General features: G+C 42.3%; 3 protein-coding genes across 6 annotated transcripts; 2 read left to right on the top strand and 1 right to left on the bottom strand.

Annotated features, from left to right (window-relative positions):
• The first annotated feature begins 17 nt into the window (after window positions 1–17).
• Window positions 18–1,458, top strand: Timm8b (translocase of inner mitochondrial membrane 8 homolog B). The gene is made up of 2 exons (XM_052188391.1): window positions 18–155; window positions 1,072–1,458. Exons 1-2 carry the CDS (start codon window positions 72–74, stop codon window positions 1,237–1,239), a joined length of 252 nt encoding a protein of 83 aa, XP_052044351.1. The 5' UTR covers window positions 18–71; the 3' UTR covers window positions 1,240–1,458.
• Window positions 1,459–2,701: 1,243 nt separating this feature from the next.
• On the bottom strand, window positions 2,702–13,274 carry Nkapd1 (NKAP domain containing 1). Of its 4 annotated transcripts, none has more exons than XM_052188383.1 (6): window positions 13,183–13,274; window positions 11,399–11,475; window positions 7,997–8,097; window positions 6,526–6,675; window positions 5,320–5,373; window positions 2,702–4,004 (listed from the first exon to the last, which is right to left on the bottom strand). In XM_052188383.1, the coding sequence occupies exons 2-6, from the start codon at window positions 11,465–11,467 to the stop codon at window positions 3,500–3,502; spliced, it is 879 nt and encodes a 292-aa protein (XP_052044343.1). In that variant the 5' UTR covers window positions 11,468–11,475; window positions 13,183–13,274; the 3' UTR covers window positions 2,702–3,499. The 4 variants fall into 4 exon arrangements, with proteins under 4 accessions (XP_052044343.1, XP_052044345.1, XP_052044344.1 ...); XM_052188385.1 differs by having other exon boundaries at window positions 2,702–4,001; XM_052188384.1 differs by lacking the exon at window positions 13,183–13,274 and adding an exon at window positions 12,624–13,136.
• A 151-nt stretch (window positions 13,275–13,425) lies between these two features.
• Window positions 13,426–20,566, top strand: Pih1d2 (PIH1 domain containing 2). The gene is made up of 6 exons (XM_052188382.1): window positions 13,426–13,524; window positions 14,254–14,457; window positions 15,578–15,701; window positions 16,775–17,020; window positions 17,438–17,703; window positions 20,409–20,566. The coding sequence occupies exons 2-6, from the start codon at window positions 14,281–14,283 to the stop codon at window positions 20,541–20,543; spliced, it is 948 nt and encodes a 315-aa protein (XP_052044342.1). The 5' UTR covers window positions 13,426–13,524; window positions 14,254–14,280; the 3' UTR covers window positions 20,544–20,566.
• Window positions 20,567–21,958: the final 1,392 nt, after the last annotated feature.

Raw genomic sequence — 21,958 nt, 5'->3', positions numbered from 1 at the left:
TGAACCGGAAGGCAGGAGGCGGTGCGCTGCCACCGCGCGTGCGTACCCCTGCGAAGCGCCTGACGCTAACAATGGCCGAGCTTGGGGAAGCGGACGAAGCTGAGTTACAACGCTTGGTGGCCGCCGAGCAGCAGAAGGCGCAGTTCACTGCGCAGGTACGAGGATGAGGAACAGGGAAAGGAGAGTGAGCAGAACCGGGGCACTCTCGGAGCTCTGGACACTGAGGCACTGCGGGCCCACCCGATCCCGGCTGCTACCCGCCCTAGTGACCTACAGTGCTCAGAGCCCTTGAGGCAAGCGCTGCTTGGGAGGAAAAGGTTGGAAAGCCGCGGAAAGGTTTGGGCAACAGAAGCATGCGGTCCTATTAGCCGGTCGCTGGTCCAGAATGGCTTTCGGAATCTCTGGGTTTTGACCTCGGAGCACAGGTGCCTCTAGACGAGACACCCGTTCTCACCATGACGTCTGGGTTCGTTGTTGCCCGCTGCCTCTGCATTGGATCATGTGATAATGTATTTGGAAATGGTGATCATTAGAGAAAGATGAGCCCTGCAGCAAATCAGTGTAGACTCAATTGGTGTGGGGGTTTGGAGTATTTCAGGCGTATTTCAAACTAGGGTTTTAATCGTTTAATCAAGAGAACCTTGGAAATACTGATAAGTATCTAGAACCGACTGGTTAGTGTGTCCTGAGTTCCTCTCATTTTATAATATTGCTAGTTACTTTGAGAATTGTGAAAGTGTGAGTCGTTATTTTGGTTTCAACACAGGGGTTCTCTGTAGCCTGGCTGTCTTGCAACTCCCTCTGTAGACCAGGCTGGCCTTAACTCAGAGATCCACCTGCCTCTCTCTGACTTCCAAGTGCTGGTATTAAAGGCATGTCCCAACATCGCTCTGCAAAAATGAGTTCTAATGAGAATTTACTGTCTGTAAGAATGCAGATATGGGGCCATTACTGGTGACAAAGAAAAGAAAGAGTAATCCTGAAGTTGTCTTGGATATATTATTAAAAGTCACAGACTCAGGAACTAAGACTCTCATACCCTAATGATTAAAGGTTTTTCTCTGCCCGTAGGTGCATCACTTCATGGAACTCTGTTGGGATAAGTGTGTGGAGAAGCCAGGAAGTCGGCTAGACTCCCGCACTGAAAACTGCCTCTCTAGCTGTGTGGATCGTTTCATTGACACTACTCTTGCTATCACTGGTCGGTTTGCCCAGATCGTACAGAAAGGAGGGCAGTAGGCCATACCTCAGAATGACAGAAGACCAAAAGACTTGTTACTCTGCAGACTGAATGGCCAGTGGGGAAAGACTTGTCGATGTGTTGGGTTACCATCGGGCAGTTACCAAGTCTGCTGGTGTTAAAAAGTAACAAAGCAAATGTTCAAAAGTGAAATTTTATTTATGGGAATTCAGTAATTCCAGCTTGTATCACACCAGTTAATAAATGTGAAGTCTCCAGTTCTTTTTCTTCTAAATCCCAATTTAGGATTCAACATAATCATCTCTAAGGAACACTAATAAGAAATGTTCCAGGGCTGGTAATAGAAATGGGAGAGTACAGGTTTTCAAAAGTGGCCCTAAACCATTGTTAAGGGGATTAGAGGAACCATCAAAGCCTTAGCCTAAGGCAAGGATTAGAAACAATTTTATTGCTTATGTGACCAAGAAAAGATGGAACGTGGGGGAAGGGGTTAAATCGGGCAAAATGTGCTTTCCTTGGGGAAAAGATAAGTCTATTAGTATAGGAGGAATGTAAGGTCGAAACTTAATCTTGGAAGTGCCTTATTCTGCAGGACCATCTTCCTGAGTCTGTGCTTAGAATCAGTACGTTTGTAGCACAAAACTGCATTAAAAATGCATGCCCAAAACTACTTCCAACAAAGATATCACTTGCTTCTAGAAGGTTATGAGGTAGTTAACTAGACTCTCCCTCCACTAAACCCAAGGAAAAGAATATACCATGGAGCATTGGCATTTGAGAACTAAAGTCATTAGTGTTTCAGTATCCCCAAAGGCGGCACCTGCTCATAATCAAGGGATAGGGCACATCTGGCCAACCATATATTTTAAGAACAAGCACTTTATTAGAAATATGTTCCATAAAGAGCACAGATTTGTTAGAACTATAAAATGCCACTTCATGGGATGTCAGCATTGTATTCTATTGCTGGTGTCTGTCATGCTAACCATGAAGTATCTCTGTATTACACATGCAAAAAGTAAGGCCAGGGAGGTTAGTTAACCTGCTCTAGAACTCAAACCAATTAGTGGCAGAACCAGGACCTACAGCCTAGAGTTTTCGTGCATTTCACTCAGTACCAAAGTGACAACCACAAAAACCCTGACAATGTCACTGTATCTTTCCTCTTAATGAAAAGCCAACTGTTCTACCAGCCACTTTCCACTGGCATTTTGGTTTCTTTAATATCAGGATCACAGTATATAGCAGGGGTAAATAATATGTTCTTGATAATCAAAACACAAAATCAGACTGGGAAGTGGGTATGTCCCTGAGAAGTGTGTTTCATTTTGGAATTGATTCAACTGGTTTCAGGGAAAATCTAAAATCCATTAATAGAATGGAATAAGTCCATTGTTAGAAATGAACAAGGAAAACAACAGGACTGGGGTTATGGCTCAATGGTAGAGCACTTGCCTAGTATATGCAAGGCCTTCGGTTCAATCCCCATCTCAGCAAAAGAAAAAAAAAAAAGACAGACATTTAGATGGCTGATACCCTGACTCTCTTTGAAAGCATCATTGGCAACATAACTACTTCCTAATTCTTTCCATTTGATAGATAGGACAACTAAACAATTTCAAACACAAGCCCATTTGGGCAATACACAGCAATGGAACTAGAAAACCATGTACTATCCAGTTACTGTTATGTTTGGGTTATGCTAAATGTAGCTGTAGACCCTGACCAGCAGGGAAATTGGGCTGAAAACCCTAGGTTCCTCAGCAGTCATCTGTAGATATTACCATGAAGGGAAAAGGTTTGTTCTTTTTTAACTATTTTTTCACTAAGTAAACTAGATGCCTATAGGGCCCAACTGCAGAAGAATCAAAGCACCAAAGCTGAAGGCAGTTTACCTCCTGTATAAATAGCAAGGTCTCCTTGACAAACCATTCTATTTAGCACACTTCGGTCCTCCTTCATCCTGGACTCTTGATTCCCCCAAATCCATTCCCCCAAATCCAACATTCCAACTGGTGCCCAGGTCATTACTGAGTTCAGCTTTCTGGGTTCTTTAATTTGCTGTATAGGTATTCTACCCTAAGTGATTAATTGAAAAAAAATAATCTCTTCAAGAAACCTTAACAAAATACCAGATTCCCTATTAACAAAAGGGATGGAAATTAACAAGCCAAAATAGGAAAAAGGAATCTGTGGCAGGACAACTCTGACCTCAGACTCCTGAGCTGCAGGAGTCACTGGCAACCCCCCCCCCCCCTCCTTTTAAGAGTCGGTGGGAAACGACTGCCGCTCTCCCACTTAGTCATCCTCTGAGCTCTCAGCAGACCTGGCATCGGTAGCCACCTTCCAGTTCCTGCGCTTGCTTGTCCTTTCCTGTACCTCAGGGTCAGGCATGGGAACATGGACGCTCTTCTCTTTCTTTTTCCGTTTGGTTTTCTTAGTGTCTCTTTCCTCGATTTCCTCAGAACTGCTAGATGCAGAATCATCTGACTGAGAAGTATCACTTTCTCCTCCTAAAGGTAAAGATTTTTTAGGAGACTTTTTCCTGGATTTTTTCTTGCTCTTGTGTGGTTGCTTCCTTTTCCTGGTACTAGAAGCTCGAGTTTCCTCTGAGAACTCACTTGAGGAATCTGCTGTTATGTCCGTAGTTTCCTTTTTGGTTTTCTTCTGTTTTTTGTGTGACCGTTTTTTCTGCTTCTTCTTACGGGATTTCTTTGACTTCTTATGTTTTCGGGATTCATGGGCAGATGATTTTACCTGGAGAGATGTTTTTTTTCCATTGGTAATGTCTTGCTGATCACTACTAATTTAAAAAAAAAAAAAAGACAAAACTTTTATGGAGGAAAGAAAAAGTACATTTCTATTTAATATTCTGTACTCTAGGTAAATTATTAACATCTGAACTGTCAGAACTTTGAGCTGGGTATGATGGTGTATAGCTATAATGGCAGCACTAAGAAAGCAGAAGCAAGACCTCCCAAATTTGAGGACGGCTTCCTCTACATAACAAGTTCTGCACCTCCAGAACTACAAAAAGAGACTGTCTACATACATACATTCCTATCAACCTACCCAACAAATGAGAGCTCTGATAGTTACTGTGTGGCTCATCTATTATTACAAAGGTTTTATTTCCTCATCTTTAAAACCCTAACTTGAGCTAAACATACTGGTATATACCTATAATCCCAATATTTGGAAAGCAGAAGCAGGAGGGTCAGGAGTGCAAGGCCATCTTGAGCTATAGGAAATCCTGTCAAAAAGCAAACTCCTGATCTGCTAGGCTAAGTTACATATGAAATACCAAATACCACCGCTCCCTTATTCATGGTTTCGTTTTCTCTAATTCCTGCCAACCAGGGTCAATTCCAGAAATAATTCTTAAGATTTTAATTGCATATCATTCTGAATAAGAAGATGAAAATCCTCACTATTCCACTGTGTCCCACCTAGGACTTGAATTATGACTGTGTCTACTTCTAACCATCTTAGGTCATTTACAGCCATCTGGGTTATCAGATCCATCATTTGGTATAGCTTGTTTTACTTAACAATGACTTAACAAAGTACAAGCATGATGCTGATAACAATGACTCCAAAGTACAAGCATGATGCTGACAATTTGTATATGGCTAAGAGAAACAGTAGGATACTTCTTACAGAGCAAAGGAGGTTTGAATATACAACAACAACAACAACAAAAACAATATGGGAGATAGGAAGACAGACTATAAAAATAGATTATAAAACATTTAAGGTTTGGGGCACCTTGGAACATGTTCACTACAGATGGTGCAGTTTTTTTTAAACCCTTAGGCTTACAGAACAAACTTAAGTCTGGAAAGATACATCAGGACTGTCTCCCAACTAAATTCTGCTTGTTTTCTTTGTTTTGGAGACAGGACATCATGTCCCAGGCTGGACTCAGACTCCTGGACTCTGCAATCCTTCCTCAGGCTCCTGACTAACTGGGACGACAACATGCATAACCATTCCAGGTTCTAGTTATATTCTCAATGACAAACTAATCCTTTGTAAGTGTTAGGAACGCTACTGATGGCACAACTTTGTATTTATCTGAGGTGTTTGGTTTTGTTCTAGTAAGTGCATTTACCTACCTGTCTGTTTCAAACTCTTCAGGATACAACTCTTTATAACCACTGTGGCCCCATCTGTAAGTTGACATAATAAAGTATTTTATGAAGCAATGCATATAAAACAAAATTGGAAATTCAAACAAAATTAGATTTTGGGTTGCATGAATACTAAACACACACACATGCACAGAAAAAAGGGGCACAGTAAAACCACACAATAGTTCAGGAATAGCTCTACTTTACATACTTCTATTGTATCCAGACACAGGAGGTACTATTCTTTATCAAACACTAAAGAATTCATATGGTCTTTTCTTTAGCAGTGAAGTTCTTCTCCCAAACTACTTTATAACATGTTATCTACTCTGGGACACTCTATTTTTTTTTTTGTTGTTGTTGTTTTGTTTTTTGGATTTGGTTTTTTCGAGACAGGGTTCCTCTGTATAGCCCTGGCTGTTCTGGAACTCACTCTGTAGACCAGGCTGGCCTTGAACTCAGAAATCCACCTGCCTCTGCCTCCCAGAGTGCTGGGATTACAGGCATGCCCACTAGGCCCAGCTTTTGTTAAAACTCAGTTTTCTTTTTTTTGTTTTGTTTTGTTTTTTTCTGGGATACTCTAAAGTGATTTGCATGCCAGGTGCAGAACCTGTAGCCCAAAACAAACCTGAGTATTTCTGTCTCTATAGATTTTCTATTCTAGACATACTAAAATACAAAGAACATGTGGTCTTTGTATCAGACTTCTTTTAACATTTGTAAAATTTTTGAGATTAGGCATAAATAATGAGTACTTATCCCTTTTACCACCAAGTATTACTCCACTATAAGGAAAGCCTACATTCCATTAAATGCATTCATCCACATGGCAGTAGCCATTTCTTAGCCAGTGTAAGTACTGCTATGCATATCTACTTACAAGCTATTATGGGGACAATCTGTTTTGAAGACATACTTTTTATTAATTTTTGTGTATGAGTGTTTTGCCTAACTACACATACATGCCCAATGCTCACAGAAGTCTGAAGATGGTTTTCAGATCCCCTGGACTGGAGTTAGGGCAGTTATAAGTTGCCTTGTATGTTCCAGGACCCAAACATGGGTCCCCTACAAGAGCAACAAGTGCTCTTAACCACTGAGCCATCTTTCCAGCTCTAGGACATTTAATTTCAACAATACATATTCTCAAGCCAAACACCATTAGGGGGTCACAAGAATGTAATCACAAACCTATCTGGTATATTGGATTCATAATCATATAACTTCTTGTTCCAGGACTTAGCCTTAAGAAAATCATCTTCCAGAGTCCCAGAAATTTCATTCTTTGACCTCCAGTAGTCTCTCTGAGTTTCTTCATCAAAACCATCGCTTCTCATTCGACTATAAATGAAAGGAGACAAACATATATTTATAAACAATCTGTGATGTCACTTTATGAAGCAGCATCAACAAAACTCATGGAACCTGCTGAGACCCTACCTTTGCACCGTACAACAGTGACACCAGTCACACTCAGCCTAGTACTACAGTAATTCCACATACTCCACAAACACACTCAGTTGTAATTCTTTTCTTTTAGATTTAGATTTCTAGCTTTAGAAATCAGGATTCTGACTTATCTCATGTACCTATTATCTCTTATACTTAAAAAGGATATGAAGCCCTAAAGATATTTCTAATATCTCATAATACACTCTATACCTCCCAGAGAACAATCAAGCCTTCAAAATCCTTTATGATTACACTCAAATTATTGCCAAGGAAATATTTTTGAACCTGGCAAAGGCTTTTAAAAAGATGCCTAGGGCTAAAGCTCAATGGTTAAGAGCATTTATTGCTTTTCTGGGAGAGGTCAGTTCAAATCCCAGCACCCTTGTTAGTTAGGCAGCTTACAACTTCAGGGCATCCAATGCCTTCTTCTGGCCCCTGCTGCCCACCCAAGGTCACATAGACACAAATAAAATAAAAGTTTTTAAGGTGTGATAGGCTAAAGGAGAACAGTATGACTGAATTAATTATAAGACCCCAGGATGGCTAGAAGTAAAGGTGCTTGACTGGCAAGCCTAATGACTTGAGTTCTATTCCCAGAACCTACAGTTGTTAAGAGAACGAATCCCTGAAAGTTATGCTCTGACTTCCAAGTGTGCACTGGCACACCCATATACATTCACTCATACAAAACATTTCCAACACACTAAGTAAAAGAAATTAACTTTGTGTTTGTTTTTTGAGACAGGGTCTCTCTCTGTAGTCTTGGCTAGCCTGGAAACCACTATGTAGGTCAGGCTTGCCTAGAACTCAGAGATCTATCTGCCTCTGTCTGAGTGCTAGGACTAGGGGCATGATGACCATGCCCAGCAAATCATACAATTTTTATAAGCTAAGAGGGATGGAGGGAAGGAGGGAGGACAAAACATACTCTAGTAGAAAACCCTAAGTTATAGCTATTAGACAAGACTGGAATCCATGAAATGTAAAATTTACATTAGTCCAGGGAGCATGTTAAGTTTCCCACTGAGGACTAGGACAGTCATGTTAACACAGCCGTCACTGTTAGGCTTGGACCTAAATTTAGGAACCGAGGAAGGCTTACTGATTTGCTGAACTGAATGCATCTACCCTTAACATACCAGATTGTTTTAAAGCTAAAGTTAGTAATGCTAAAATGAGAGTTATTTTGGTTCTCAGAAGCATGCTTCACCTTGAGCTGCTGGGTACTGTGTTCCTTCTGGTCCCCTGGTAAGCATCCTCCATCTGCTTCTCTAGTTCTCTGATTTTCCACATATCGGATTCCTCCTGAATCTACATGTTTTAAAAAAGAAATGTTTTAAAAAAGAAACAAAAACCCAATCACTAAAAACAGCTCGTTGCATTACAGAAAACAAAGCAACTGAAAGTACAATCTGGCCTAACTATTAGGATACAGACTAGGATATGTCTGGAAAGTAACTTCTAGTTTCTCTACGGAGTTTAAAAACTGACTAGCCAGTCCAATGCACTAAATCTACAATTATGCAGTAACAAGTTTTGAGTCCTGAAGAGACAAACTGATCACCTCATTAGTTTTACAGTCCTACTGCAACCAAAAAATAATAACTCCACATGGTTCTGAGATACAATATGTTCTTAATCACAACAGTGATCTTACAGGAAAGCAAAGCAGGCACCATTAGAATATTTTACAAAGAAGTCGCAAAATCTCAGAGATCTTACCAATATTCTTAAAACAATTAGACAGGTTTTCTTTTTCCTTTGGGTTTTGTTGTTGTGGGTTTTTTTTTTGTTTGTTTGTTTGTTTGTTTTATTTTATTTGGAGATTGGGTTTCTCTATGTATACCTGGCCTAGAACTTGTTCTGTAGACCAGGCTGGCCTTGAACTCAGAGATCTGATGGTCTCTGCCTCCTGCTGGGATCAAAGGTGTTTATCTCCATCTCCAGGCTAGAGACAGGTTTGCTTAGTTTTGTTTTTCTTCTCAGTGCAGTACACACTCTTAACACTGGCATGGTACCCCTTCCAAACCCCTGCCTGTTGGTTTCTGTCTTGTTTTTTATTGTTTTTTGGTGGTGGTGGGATTTTTATTTTCTGATAGTGTTGTTTTGAGACAAAAATCTAGATTACTTGGGCGGGTCTTCAACTTGTGGTCCTCCAGCCTGGCCTCACCCTCCTGGATGGCGGAGATTATTATAGGCCTATGCCATAAACCCAGTAGAGACAAGTCTGTAAATTCCCTAGGCATAGCCGGGCGGAGGTGGCACACGCCTGTAATCCCAGCACTCTGGGAGGCAGAGGCAGGCAGATTTCTGAGGTCGAGGCCAGCCTGGTCTACAGAGTGAATTCCAGGACAGCCAGGGCTATACAGAGAAACCCTGTCTCCAAAAAAACCAAATCCCCCCCCCCCAAAACAAACAAAAAAACAAACAAACAAAAAGAAAAATTCCCTACACATCTCTTTTTACATTAAGAAAAAACAGATAAGTAGATGATAGATAGATATACATTTTCATTTACTTATTTTGTGTGTGTATGACAGTGAGAAAGCAACCAAGAGAAGGGAAGAAAGGGAGGGAGAAGGAGAAACATTCATGCCATGGGGTGACGGTCAGAGAGAACTTTCAAGTTAGTTCTTGATTTCTGCCTTACTGAGTCAGGGTCCTTCTCGTTTTCTGCTGCTATACTACATACTCCAGACTATCTGGCACTTGAGCTTCCAGCCCCCACCATGCTGTAGAAGTACTGGATAACTTGCATCACTGCATCTGGCTTCTCACCTGGGTTCTGGAGATCAAACTTGGATTGCCAGGCTTGCAATAGCAAATGTTTTTACCTGTGCCATCTTCTTGCCCACTTTGTTTTGTTTTTAACTTTTGTCTCATCTTATTTTATGTGAATGGAGGTTTTGTACCATGTGCATGCATGCCCACAGAGGCCAGAAGAGAGTGAACGATTCCCTGGAACTAGAGTTTCAGATGGCTGTGAGCTCCATTCAGGAGCTGAGAACCAAACCTCAGACCCTGTGGAGAAGCAGCCACCTCCCCAGTTCTTTTTTGTTTATTTTCTGTATTCTTGCCACACACAACAGGCTAGCCATGGACTTAAGCAAACTTCCTGACTGTCTCCTCAGTGCTGAGATTACAGCTATGTACATTATACCTGGCTCAAATTAAACTTCTTGTCACAAACAGAAACACAGCAACATAGCTACCAGAAAATATACTGGAAAGCAGATGACAAATGCCAAAAACAAAAGCACAGTTTATTTCTAAGTTCTCTTACACACTTGGTTAAACCTATGCTAGAACTACTTTGTTTTTAGCTGTCTCTCTCAGATCCAAGACCCTATGCAACTAGAAGTAAAATTAACAGAGCTGTATAAGTAGCAAGAGCACACTCCCATCCACTTGTTAACAGGTCTGTAATCATAGTCACTATGGAAGTGATAAGTTCCAGACCTGCCCGGAATACAGAGTGAGATCAAGACCACCTAGACAATAAGCTCAGTGAGTCTCAGTGATTCACAGGTTCAATCCCCAGTACTTAACACCTAAGTACTATGATGCTGACAATGATAGAAATGACCAAGTCAGGAGTACAGTGTGTTGAAGAAAATGGGACAAGCAGGTCTTGATCTTTTCATTACAGGTGCACTCTTACATAACTGTCTAAATTCCCAAACTTCTATTCCAGCTCCAATTTTTCTCCTTGCTTCCAAGTCTGAGTTCTCAGTTATCAAGCTCCTATTCATAAATATATTCAAAACCAAACAAGTGTGTCTCTAGTGTTTGCCATTGTTGTCCCTTCATTACTTCCTTCCCAGTCACAGAAGATGGTTCTGCTGGACTCCACTCTCGTCACAGCATCGCCTCAGAGTCTCCTAGATTCTGTCTCTAAGCTTGCTACCACTCATCCCATCAGATTCTCCAGTGCCCCTCTCTCCATCATCTACCTTCTGCCGAGCTGAGAAATCACCGCCCTAAACTTACATATGTGGCAATCTTACCACCTCACCCCCTCAAGGGTAAAACACCACTTACAGGTATGAAACAGGTAAGACACCACTCCTAGCTGATGACTTCTTTATTGCCCATCAATAAGAGATGACTCTTTTATTGATAAAAGAGGAAGTTTATCTCATAAGTTTCATAAAAACAACTCTAATTTGCCACTTGTGCCTTACCTTCTATCACTACTCCTGTATCTTCTACTCGCTAGAAGCCTAATGTGTTGCCCCCAAATGATACATGCTTGCGGGGTAAGAATGGAATGAGGGCTTTGCATACAGGAGACATCATCACTAGACCCTGCTCTGTTGCTCTGTATTTGTGTAGAGGATTATTCTCAGTCAAAAACAATGCATCTGGTAAACATTTATTTATCACAGTTCAAACATCAAAGACCATTCATTCTGTGAAATCATTCTAATTTTCCCAAGGTAGATTTCTTTATTCCTTCCTTAATGCACTAAAGCCTTTTGTAACTATCCTCATGTTATAGGACTTTCAAACTATGATTATTTCTTATGCATCTTTGTTATCTCGCTACATAATTCATGGTTTGCTGTATGCTCTCAAGAAGTGTAGACAGTAACTAGATTGTATCACCTACCTTATTGTGAGCATCTGTATGCCGGATGACATTCCTCAGGAGGACTTTCCCCAATGGAACCCGTGACATTCTTTAATCTGAAATGAACCAATAATATACAATAGATTTATTTTTATTAAATTATAAAGAAACAAAGAAATGAACAAAGAAAAAAATCAAGTGAACTTAGAAAATTCTAAGGGAAAATTTACCTTTCACCATTCTGATACTATGGTATATGTAAGGATGAAAGGGGAAGATGTACATTAAGTCTTTAAAATTGCACAAAGCTGCTCAAAATTGTTTCCACAAGCACCACGTTATTCAGTCCTCATAAGTCTCTATCAAGTAACCAAAATCCACAGTGGAATGGTTCCAGGACCCCTAAAGGTAACTAAATCCAAGTATGGGCTGGTAGAGCATTTGCCTAGCCTAAGAGTTGCCACCCTGGATACAGTCCCTCGGTAACACACACACACACACACACACACACACACACACACACACACAAAGCAATCCTAGGGTGCCCAACTCTTTCAGAATGGTATAGTATTTGCATATAAACTATGCTCCTTTGTATTTTAAATTAGGACTGTTATTTTTTTTTAAGGTCAGGGTCTTAAATAGCCCCAGCTAGCCCTTAACTCCTCGTCCTCTTAAATGCTGCCATCTGCCAACAGACATGCTCTTCCACATTTAGGATGAGTGGGGGTATTTAGATTAATTATAATACTTAAAACCATGCAAATGTTATATAAATGTTACGAAGGAGATTAAAATAAAAATCAAAGACGGAAAGGTCTGTACGTGATCAATACAGATGCAATTTGATTCCCCAAACATTTTCAGTTGACTGTTTTAACCTATGGGGATCCCCGAGTTTGGACTCTATCCCAACTCTTCTTTTAAAAATAAGTTCCTTAAAATTGTAACCCGCCCCCAGGATGCATGGACCCAGGCAAAGGATGTGTCAGTGTCCGGGCTAGAAATCAAATCTCAAAATTCCCCAAAATTCGCTTGCAACGATATAAACACACAGATCTGAAGGCAACAAACACCACATATGTCAACAGTTAAAAAAAAAATAAACTGAATTGTAAAAAAAATTTAAATGACCTAAATATCTCTACTCAGGACATTTTGTTTCCTATACTGCACGGAACTTTCCAAAACCCACAAGAGAGCGATAGATATTCACATGTGTAGCTAGCAGGGGCTTGGTGCCACTGTCCCGATGGTCACTCACCCCTCGATCCTGAGGAAATCAGGCATCTTGTTAGTGTGAGACGAAGAACCACTCCATTACAAGATCTCCTCCGACCCAGGAAGCCAAGGAGTCAGGGCTGAAAGGCAGCTCTGCAGCTTCGCCCGAGTCCTTCGTGAAAACGCAGCCTTCCCACCGGTTACTGTGCCCTCACCCGAGGCCCAGGCTACGGCTGCCTTCCCCCAGCCGAGCCCGCCCGGCGGCTCTCTCTCCGGGACCCAGGCCAGAGCGGGCGCAGGCGCGGAACGCGGCCTGCGGGCGGACCCGGGCATTCCCCGCTCTCGCTGGGCTGGGACGGCGCCCGGCGGCTCGGTTTCACTCCCGGGACAGAATGGGGACACGGGGCATGGGCGCGGCCTTCCGTTGGGCCGCGGGAAGTGTCTAGAGTGCCTCAGGGGGAGCTTGAGGTCTCCAAAGGGAAGTCGGGGGAAACACTCCCATGTCTGTCAGCGGGCTCCCTGCCCCGCAGCAGCCTCGGCGCTCTCCGCAGCCTTCCCTCGAAACGCCCTCCCCACACAAATACACACAAACACACCCATACCGTGCGCCGCAGCCTCGCGTGGCGGGGTGGGAGAAAAGGCGGCGGCTTCCTTCCGGGCCGGAAGTCGTGCTCCGGAGAAACGCTTCCCTCCCACAGGAGACTCCTACGGAGCGGGCTCGCCGGTCGCCGTGGAAGCTGACAGGTGCAGGAAGGAAGCCGGCGCTCTCCTGAGAGAGAAGCGGGACGGGCCCGCTGAGGAGCCAGTCCCGCAGTGGAGAAAAGAACCGGAACTGAATATAGAGACATCGCTCTATTTTGCACTCCCCGGACCCAGTTAGATGGTGTACCAGGCCTGGTTACCATGGTAACCGGAGTCGCAGTTTGTCTCCAAACTGAGAAGAGGTGCGTTCTCCCCCACGTTTGGATTAAGTGTGTATTCGTTGTCGATTCAGTCTAATTTTAATATATAATTTGAAGACTCTAAACCTCTTTTTAAATTTTTGGGACATTTCTCTGTTGCGGGAGGAGGGTGATGGCGTGATCTTTGGCTATTACTCTTACATAGCATTTATCAAGTGTTCCAGCTTTAAGTATTAGTGTTCTTAATCTTCATCTTTATTTTGAGTATATACACTACTTGCTCAAGGCAACATAGGTGTGTGCGGTTAGGAAGAACGTAAGCATACTGGCTCCAGTGCGCCTACTTTTAACTACTATACTCTCCGTATTGTCTGTATGTCTGACTGCTCCTGCCCCAATCTCTCTGCCCGTCTCTCTTTCTTCACACACACACACACACACACACACACACACCTCACAATTTCAGGTCTGGAAGGCATCAAGGCAGCCAATATCCAACTATTGGAACAAAAGTGCTTTCTGTTCCCTCTGTATTTGTGAAGACCAAACATAAGTACAAGGTACAGCGTGGGAATTTAGAAAGTGGTTCGACTCACAGACTGTAGAAAAGTCATGTTAAGCAGTATGGGCGTGCAGTCTTTTAGACATAGGAAGCAAGAACAGTTGAGAACCTTGCCCAGCAGAATTGCAAAAGCCTTCCTCCTTCCCAGAAAGAGGAAATAAGGCCATAAATACCTTAGATGCCTTTTCTCAAGTCCTGTCTCTCTGCAGGTTCCAAAGGCCTTTCTCATCACCAACATGAAGGCTTCCTCAAAGGGTCTTCTCACCCACATTTCCCAGTTCTGGAGTATGCTCGATGATTTGGCTGAAAATGACCCCGAGCGCTACCGGAACTTCATTCAGCAGGAGCTGAAAGATGGCAAACAGCTCTGTGTCGACCCAGAACCTCAACTCTGTCTGCAGACTAAGATCCTAGTATGTAGAGCTGGTGCAAGGGAGGAGAGGTCTTCAATAAAACTACTCCGGGTTAACCAGGGGATACAGAAGCCTTTTTTAGAGCTACTTTAACACAAGAGAAGTTTATTAAAACTCTCTGAACAGAAAATGAAACCACATGGAAGATTTCACTGAAGGAGTAAAAATGAGAAATTCATACTTGGTATTTTGGAAATCCCCTAATGCAACTTTATTGTCCTGATAGGTGGAAAAATAGTGCTATAATGAGTTAAGGTTTTTTTTTTTTTAATTTCATTACATTTTATGTGTGTGTGGGTGCAAGAGAGTACACGTGCAAGGACAAAGCATGACTCTGCGAGCAGGCTCTCGCCTTCGATGAGGTGAGGAGAGAATTCAGATCATCAGCCCGGAGCCAGGTGGTCTTACCCACTGAGCCATCAAACTGGCCCAGATGCAATGAATGTTTTGTTTGTTGAGACAGTCCCTTTATGTAGTCCTGGCTGTCCCATGCTATATAAACCAGGCTGGCCTTGAACTCTGATGAGATCCTCTGGCCTCTGCTTCCTGAGTACTGGGATTAAAGGCTTCCTGGTTCTGATTTAATAGGACTCGGGAGCTGGGGACTTTTCCAAATAAAGAACATACTGTTAGTGAAATAATGAAGCCACGATGTGAGGTCCAGAACACATCCAGCATTCGTAACTTCAGCTCCTCCTCTCTCCAGTTCCTCTGGGAGAGATCGGAGGCTGGATTTAGGATGAAGAGCCAGAAGCTTTGGGGAATCAAGTAACAAAAAAGTGTGTCTCAGTGGTAGAATGCTGGCCATGCATGTGCGGCTCTGAGTTGTATTTGGTTGCTGGCATAGCAAAAGGAGTGAATGAATGAATGAACAAATGAACAAACAAATGAACCAAAACACAGAAAGAACTTCAAGTCAAAGAAATTGCTTGGAAATTCTGCAGGATGTCAAGCACAGTTTTAATATAGTCACTGAATGAGTGACCAGAAGTCTCCCTCTTGGCGGGAAACCTAGCTGAGTAGCAGAGCACTTCCCTAGCATGTGGGAAGGCCTAGGGGAAAAAAAAAGGATATTGTCATCAAATCTCATTTGGCAATATCAAAATTATTCACTTTCTAGAAACCAAATGAAAAAGTACTTTTTATCAACCTATGTCAATGGGAAAGGATCCCTGCTCCACAATCAGCCACTCATCCTGTACCTGTAAGTGTTGGCAGAGCCGAAGATTTCGCTGAGGCATCAGGTATAAACAATTAAAGAAAGCATGTGTGAATTTTTTGTTGTTTTTTTTTTTTCCAGACAGGGTTTCTCTATGTAGCTGTGACTAGAACTCACTCAGTAGACCAGGCTGGCCATAAACTCAGAGATCTGCCTTCCTCCGCCTCCTGGAATTAAAAGTGTTCTGCCACCATGGACCAGCCAAATGTGAATTTTTTTTATTGAACATATTCAAAGACAGAATTTACATGGTAGAAATATTTTAATTAAATTATTTCATCTGATGGCTATATTATTAAATAAGTGGCACAGTAAATAATTTTATTTTAGTTATATTAGTATAATGATTTATGAAATAATTACCAACAAATTAGTGTGCTTTATACACATTTAATATGATTTCTAATAGTCTGATCTGATTTTAACTCAAATAGAAATGGCAGCATAGAATTGGAATTTTGTGTATATGTTAGAACAGACACCTGCATCTTTAGGCCAGATCCTACAGCCTGAATCAGGCCTTGCCTCCCTGCTGAGACTTGACAAGAATCAGCCTTCTCTTCATCATCACCGTCTCTTCTATGACTTCATGTACACCATTCCGAAGTAAATTATGTGACATGAAAAGTACTATCACTCCTTAAGAGTTACTTAATAAATCAGCTTTTTGTTCTGTTTCTTGGCGTGGTCTTCAGGGAGATTTTGTTCCTGCAAATGCTCTGAAGGGTGCCCTCTGCAGGACCCTTGTTGTCCCTGCATCTCTACCATCTCAAATCTGCAGCTAGTTTTCCCTCCCACACACTTTCTCTCATTCTCAACCTACGAAGCTCCTCTCATAGTTCCCTTTAAGGTCCCATCATGCTTAGATCTCCATATACTGCATTGTTGTCTAAGGCTTTTTCTCACTTCAAAGCCATTTCTCTAATAAACTCTGTCAGCTTCCTTTCTGACCAGCCACTGCTGGCTTAACATAGTGCTTCTGTGCTTGCTCTAAGAACACAGGGATGGAATCTGTAGTTTGCAACTTTGCTAATATGGATGAGTATACTACCCAACAAAAATCCTTATAGAGTCAAGTTGTCTCTGAATTACACACAGGTGCTTATACCATCATTGATGTTGCCTACAATCCTGGTGTCCTGAAAGCAGCTGAAAAAGACCAAGGGATCAAAGATCAGTTGATAAGGATGGCCATGCGCTGTGTCCAGGAGCGACTCCAGTTCACACTTGCACATTCATACCATGTTGCTAGTTTTAGACTGAAAGGAAGCATCCAGAGAATGAAAGAAAGTCTGATGGGCATTAAAACTGACTTCCCAAACTTCAAAGAGATGATGAGAACAGGTAAGTCGATGGATGTGAGCTGAAAATGAAGTGATGACAGATTCTGGGTTTGCAGCCTGTGCATAGTTTTCAGGCCACAAGTCTCTATCTTAAAAGAATGGGAGCAAAATGTACATTATTAGCAATATCAGAGTATCCAGAAAGATGTCAAAATCTTGCAGGATTCCCAAGCTAATTCTTTGGCTTGAGGTTCTGGGTATCTCTGTCTGTTTGTTTAGCTGTGCCAGAATCAAATCCAACCCAAAACCCCAGTTGCTAGGCAGGTTATCACTGAGTGGCAAGGCCAGCTGTTGCAGATGCTTTAGAGCTAACATTTCCAAAATAATACAACTGCAGCTTCACCAGCTGTCTCTGTGAACACTACCTATCCCAAAGCCTGATAATATTTGCATTTCCCTTCCCATTTTTTCCATGAAGAAAATACTCTTGAGAGGATCAGAAGCAGTACTGTGAGTGAACCTAATCACCTTCCTGAGTTACTATTGACAAAAAAACAAGCATCAGCCAACGGAAGATGCCTTATAGAAGAGATTTCTAGTTCGGAAATCCAGGTGGAGGTTAAGAAACCTGCCTATGAATTAAAGGTTGTAAAGGATCAGAACGAGAAACCTCTGAAAATTGAGCTCAAAGTCGAGTTACCTGGGATTAAGTCAGTCTCTCTCTGTGAACTTAGTGTTTCTGAGGTAAGTTAAATACTGCAGTAGTCCTGAGGCGGCAGCTCTGGGGAATTGTTTTCAGGAACTCCTGCAGATGAGAAGTTCCACTGATGACTAATTTTTTAATTGTTTGCAAGTAACATTTGCACTTGCATGTACTTGAGGTTTTCTACTATTGAATAACATGTAAGTTCTGTGTAAATTCAGTGTGCATCAACTTTGCATCACTATCACAGATGCCTAAGATAACTTTAAAGAGGAAGGATTCTTAGGGCTCATGATTACAGAGGTTCCAACCTTGTTCAGATAACTATCTTCACACCTATGCTGAAGTATTCTTGACATGAATGCATGACAAAGCAAAGCCCACTCATCACTCAAGGCTGGGGACAGTATGGAAATGGCCAGGGTCCCATAATCCACTTTCCAGAAACATACCCAATGACTCAAAGACTTGGGACTAAGTTCCACCTCCTAAAGTTTCCAGCACCTCCCAATAGTACGTCTATGGTGAGAAAACACACTTGGAGATTTGGGGAACAGTTAAAATCCAACAATAGCAAGGCATGGTGGAGCACATCTTTAATTCAAGAATTTAGGAGACAGAGGCAGGCAGATCTCTGTAATCTTGAGGTCAGCCTAATCTATATAGTGAATTCCAGAACAGCCAGTGCTATGGAGATAGACCCTGTCTCAAAACAAAGACATCCAACTATGCCAAGCTGATTGACTGTATCAGTTACAAAATAATGAGAAGAAAAAAAAAATCCTCTGCTGCATGTTCAGTGTAGATGCAATGAATCACTGTACGCCTAACTACTTAACAATACAAGGTAGGCTGCATCCACAGATGTAGGACCTTCAGACGGAGGGCCAATTATACAGTAATATAATATGCTACTGTAAGAACAAACTCCAAAATTCAAAGACTTATAGTAATTTGCTTAGGTTGCATGTTACCTTGGCCTTCTCTGCCCCATTAACTCTGTATGTTCAGACCTGAGACATGCCATTCTTATGGTAGAGGAAAACAAATGGCCACCCAAGTAATAGACCTAAAACTGCAATGTCTATATAGCATATATCTCTTCTAATCGCATCCTACTTGCCCAAGTACATCACAAGGCAAAGCATCAGTAGGACTGGGAATCACAGAGAGTGCTATATATGTTGCATAGATGTACAGACAGAATTCTCTTACCTTACAGAAGAGGGGCGGATAATTGGGACATGGCATGATCTACCCTCAGGCTGAGACATTTCCTTCATTCTTCAAGGACAACAATCCTAATCCTAGCCTCAGATTCCAAAGCACAGGGTTTGTTACCACAGTCTGTGTTCTTTTTGTTTTTTAATTTCTTCTTTTAAGTTATTTTTATTTTATGGGTTTGGCCTGCATATGCATGTGTGAGGACATAAGATCTCTTGGATCTCTTGGAAGTGTTGTGAGCTGCCATGTGGTTGTTGGCTGGGAATTAAACCCAGGTCCTTTGAGAGAGCAACCAGGGCTCTTAACCACAGAACCACCTCTCCAGCCTACTGTGCTCTTCTTTTAAACCAGACCAATGACATTTTAAAACAAGTGATCTGTGACCCCATCCACCATAGAGGGAGAGAACAACTATTTAAAATCTCACTTCAGAAATGACCCCAGAGGTCGAGTTCCTGCGGAGCAGCAATCCTGAAATTGCAACAAGCAGCCTGTGAACGGCCTACAGAGATGGGAAGGCCCCGCTGGCTACCTACCTTCCTGCCCCATTGCTAGGCCAATTTCAGTTCCATTTGGGGGAAGCATTTTTCCTGTTTCAGCATCCACACTGGCCACATATACAAAAAGGGTATCGTAGAATATGTCACTCTTGGATTTTCTGTGCGTGGCCTGCTTATGGAACGTTGCGGGCCCAAACGCGTACAGTCCGAAGGCAGTTCCTTTTAGCCCACTGTGCCTGTTTCTTGCCTGTAGTTACTACTATACCCATAATTCTTTCCCAAGACTAGCTTCTCTAAATTTTTATTTTTAATCTGATTTTTAGGTTTAATACGTCAAATAACTCCATCATGGCACCTTCCTGCCTTTAAACTGAATTGTTCTTCCTCCGCCTGTTCACAGGCTATTTAACAAATGCTGCTTAACCTTTGCATCAGTCAGCCACTGTGGCCCACAGCAATTTCTTATTTTATCCTTTCTGGATTGATCCCATCTGTCAGCTGTTACAGCTTAGCATTTGGAGACTGCATATAAACTAGGTAGTGTCTATTCTCCCTCTTTGTGATGCCTTATGAAAAGTACCAAATAAGAATTAATAACCTTGTATCCCCACTTCTTCTAAAGGCATACGTTAGCTGACTCTATGTGCATTTGAAGTTATCAGGCAAGGTTCGCAGAGGGCTACTATGAGATATGGGTCATCTTCTGGGCTCCAGTGGTTTTCCTTGACATCTGATAGTAAACCTAGACCACAGCAACACAGTATTCAGATGCAACACTCTACTTCTGGTACTATTAGAATTAACTCCCTACCACCAACCCCTCAGACAGGGTTCCTCTGTGTAACAGAGCCTGGTGTGCACCACCATACCCGGCCCACCAGTTAACAAGCAAAATCTCAAGAATCCACAAGTCCTGTGGCAGTAACTGGGTTTCCATACAAGTGACTGCAGTGATCTACTAGAATAATCCTCAGGTTACAGTTGTCTGGTATCATGATTTTAAATCTATTTTTTATTTTTAGGTTGATTTATTGATTGAGGTCTCTGAGATGTACCGATTATACCTGAATCTTCCAGAATCAATTAATACAGAAATGACTACAGCAAAATTTGTCAAAAATAAATCTGTATTACTCATTACAATGCCCCTGGCATAAAAACAGCTTATTTGGTGTTTTCATTGTTATGGCTGTTAGCATTTTGTCTAAGCTCTGCCCCACAGTTACTTGGCAACAGCCAGGTGTGCCACTATAAAAGCAGCTGCTTGCCCCTCCTCCCTCTTGCCTTCTTGCTTCCTTTCTGTCCTCTAGCCCCTCCCCCCTCTCTCCACCAGCTCATGGCTGGCCTATACTCTCCCCAGCCCCCACCCCCACCCCACCCCCACCTTTCTCTGTCTCTATTACCCTCTTAACTCCCCTCCCATGCCCTAAATAAGCTCCTAAACTCTATACTAACCATCTGTGCCTGGGCAAAGGGTTGCCTCAGCATGGGTCCAAGGAGGCACCCCTTTCCCCCACACCTGACTACACCTCCACCAAACATATCCCCTCATCTTATATTTTTATAAGATATAAAGCTCTTAGGAGTTACAGGACCTACACTGTGGGCTTTTGTTTGTTGTTGCTCTTTGAGAAAGGGTCTCACTGTATAGCCCTAGCTAGCCTGGAATTAGCTGTATAGATCAGGCTAGCATCAAAGTCCTAGAAATAAGCCTGCCTCTGCCTCATGGGTTTAGAGGATTATACCACCACACCCAGAAATATATATTTCTATCTCTGAAAAAGGGTTGCAGGTAGCCCTAGGTCTGATGGCCTAAGCTTGCTACATATATGTGGAGATAAGAGAACTGCAAATGTCTCCTGTTACATGGATCCACAGGACCATATTCTCAGGCTTGGCTACAAACACCTTACCCACGAAGCCATCTTGCCAGCCCTTTATCTCTATCCTTGGCCCTAACGCACGGAAGCTCTATGAGTTACATGTGTTGGTACTCAGGCTGCGCAAACCTGACATCCTAAATTCACTCCCTGTCCCTCATGGATGCAGAGCTGTCCTTACCTCCCTGTGGACATGTACACTAAAAATAAGATTTAAAATGCCTGGCATGTTAAATTGCTAGTCAGACTGATTCCTAAAACACCCTACTTTGTGTATTTCAATAAGTTTTATATTAACAAAACCACACTCCTCCTCTCCTTTTAAAAGTGAATTTGTTCAGGAAGAGCAATAATAAAATGTAGAAAAGTATAAATATGAAGGTTTTTCATGTCACACGTACCAGATGCATGGCTGGCGTCAGGCGGCTTCCGGTACCCCAGAACTGGAGCTACAGAAGGTTGTGAGCGCCTGTGGTGCTGGGAACTGACCCCCGAGCTGTCCTCAGCACACTCTTTCTATCACACACTGTCAGTGTTTATGATTTTCCAGTGTTCATACATGGGTACAGGATGACTACTCCTTTCCTGTCATGTCTCCCAGGCTGTTCTGCTTCTCTTGAGGTTCAGGCCTTGGCAAAACATAACTCCACACTTACAAACCCCAGGACTGGGAGTAAATCATCTAACAGCTA

This window comes from Apodemus sylvaticus, chromosome 7 (genome assembly GCF_947179515.1).
Source record: "Apodemus sylvaticus chromosome 7, mApoSyl1.1, whole genome shotgun sequence".
In the NCBI taxonomy this organism is placed as follows: Eukaryota; Metazoa; Chordata; class Mammalia; order Rodentia; family Muridae; genus Apodemus; species Apodemus sylvaticus.
This window is presented reverse-complemented; position numbering and strand designations above follow the sequence as displayed.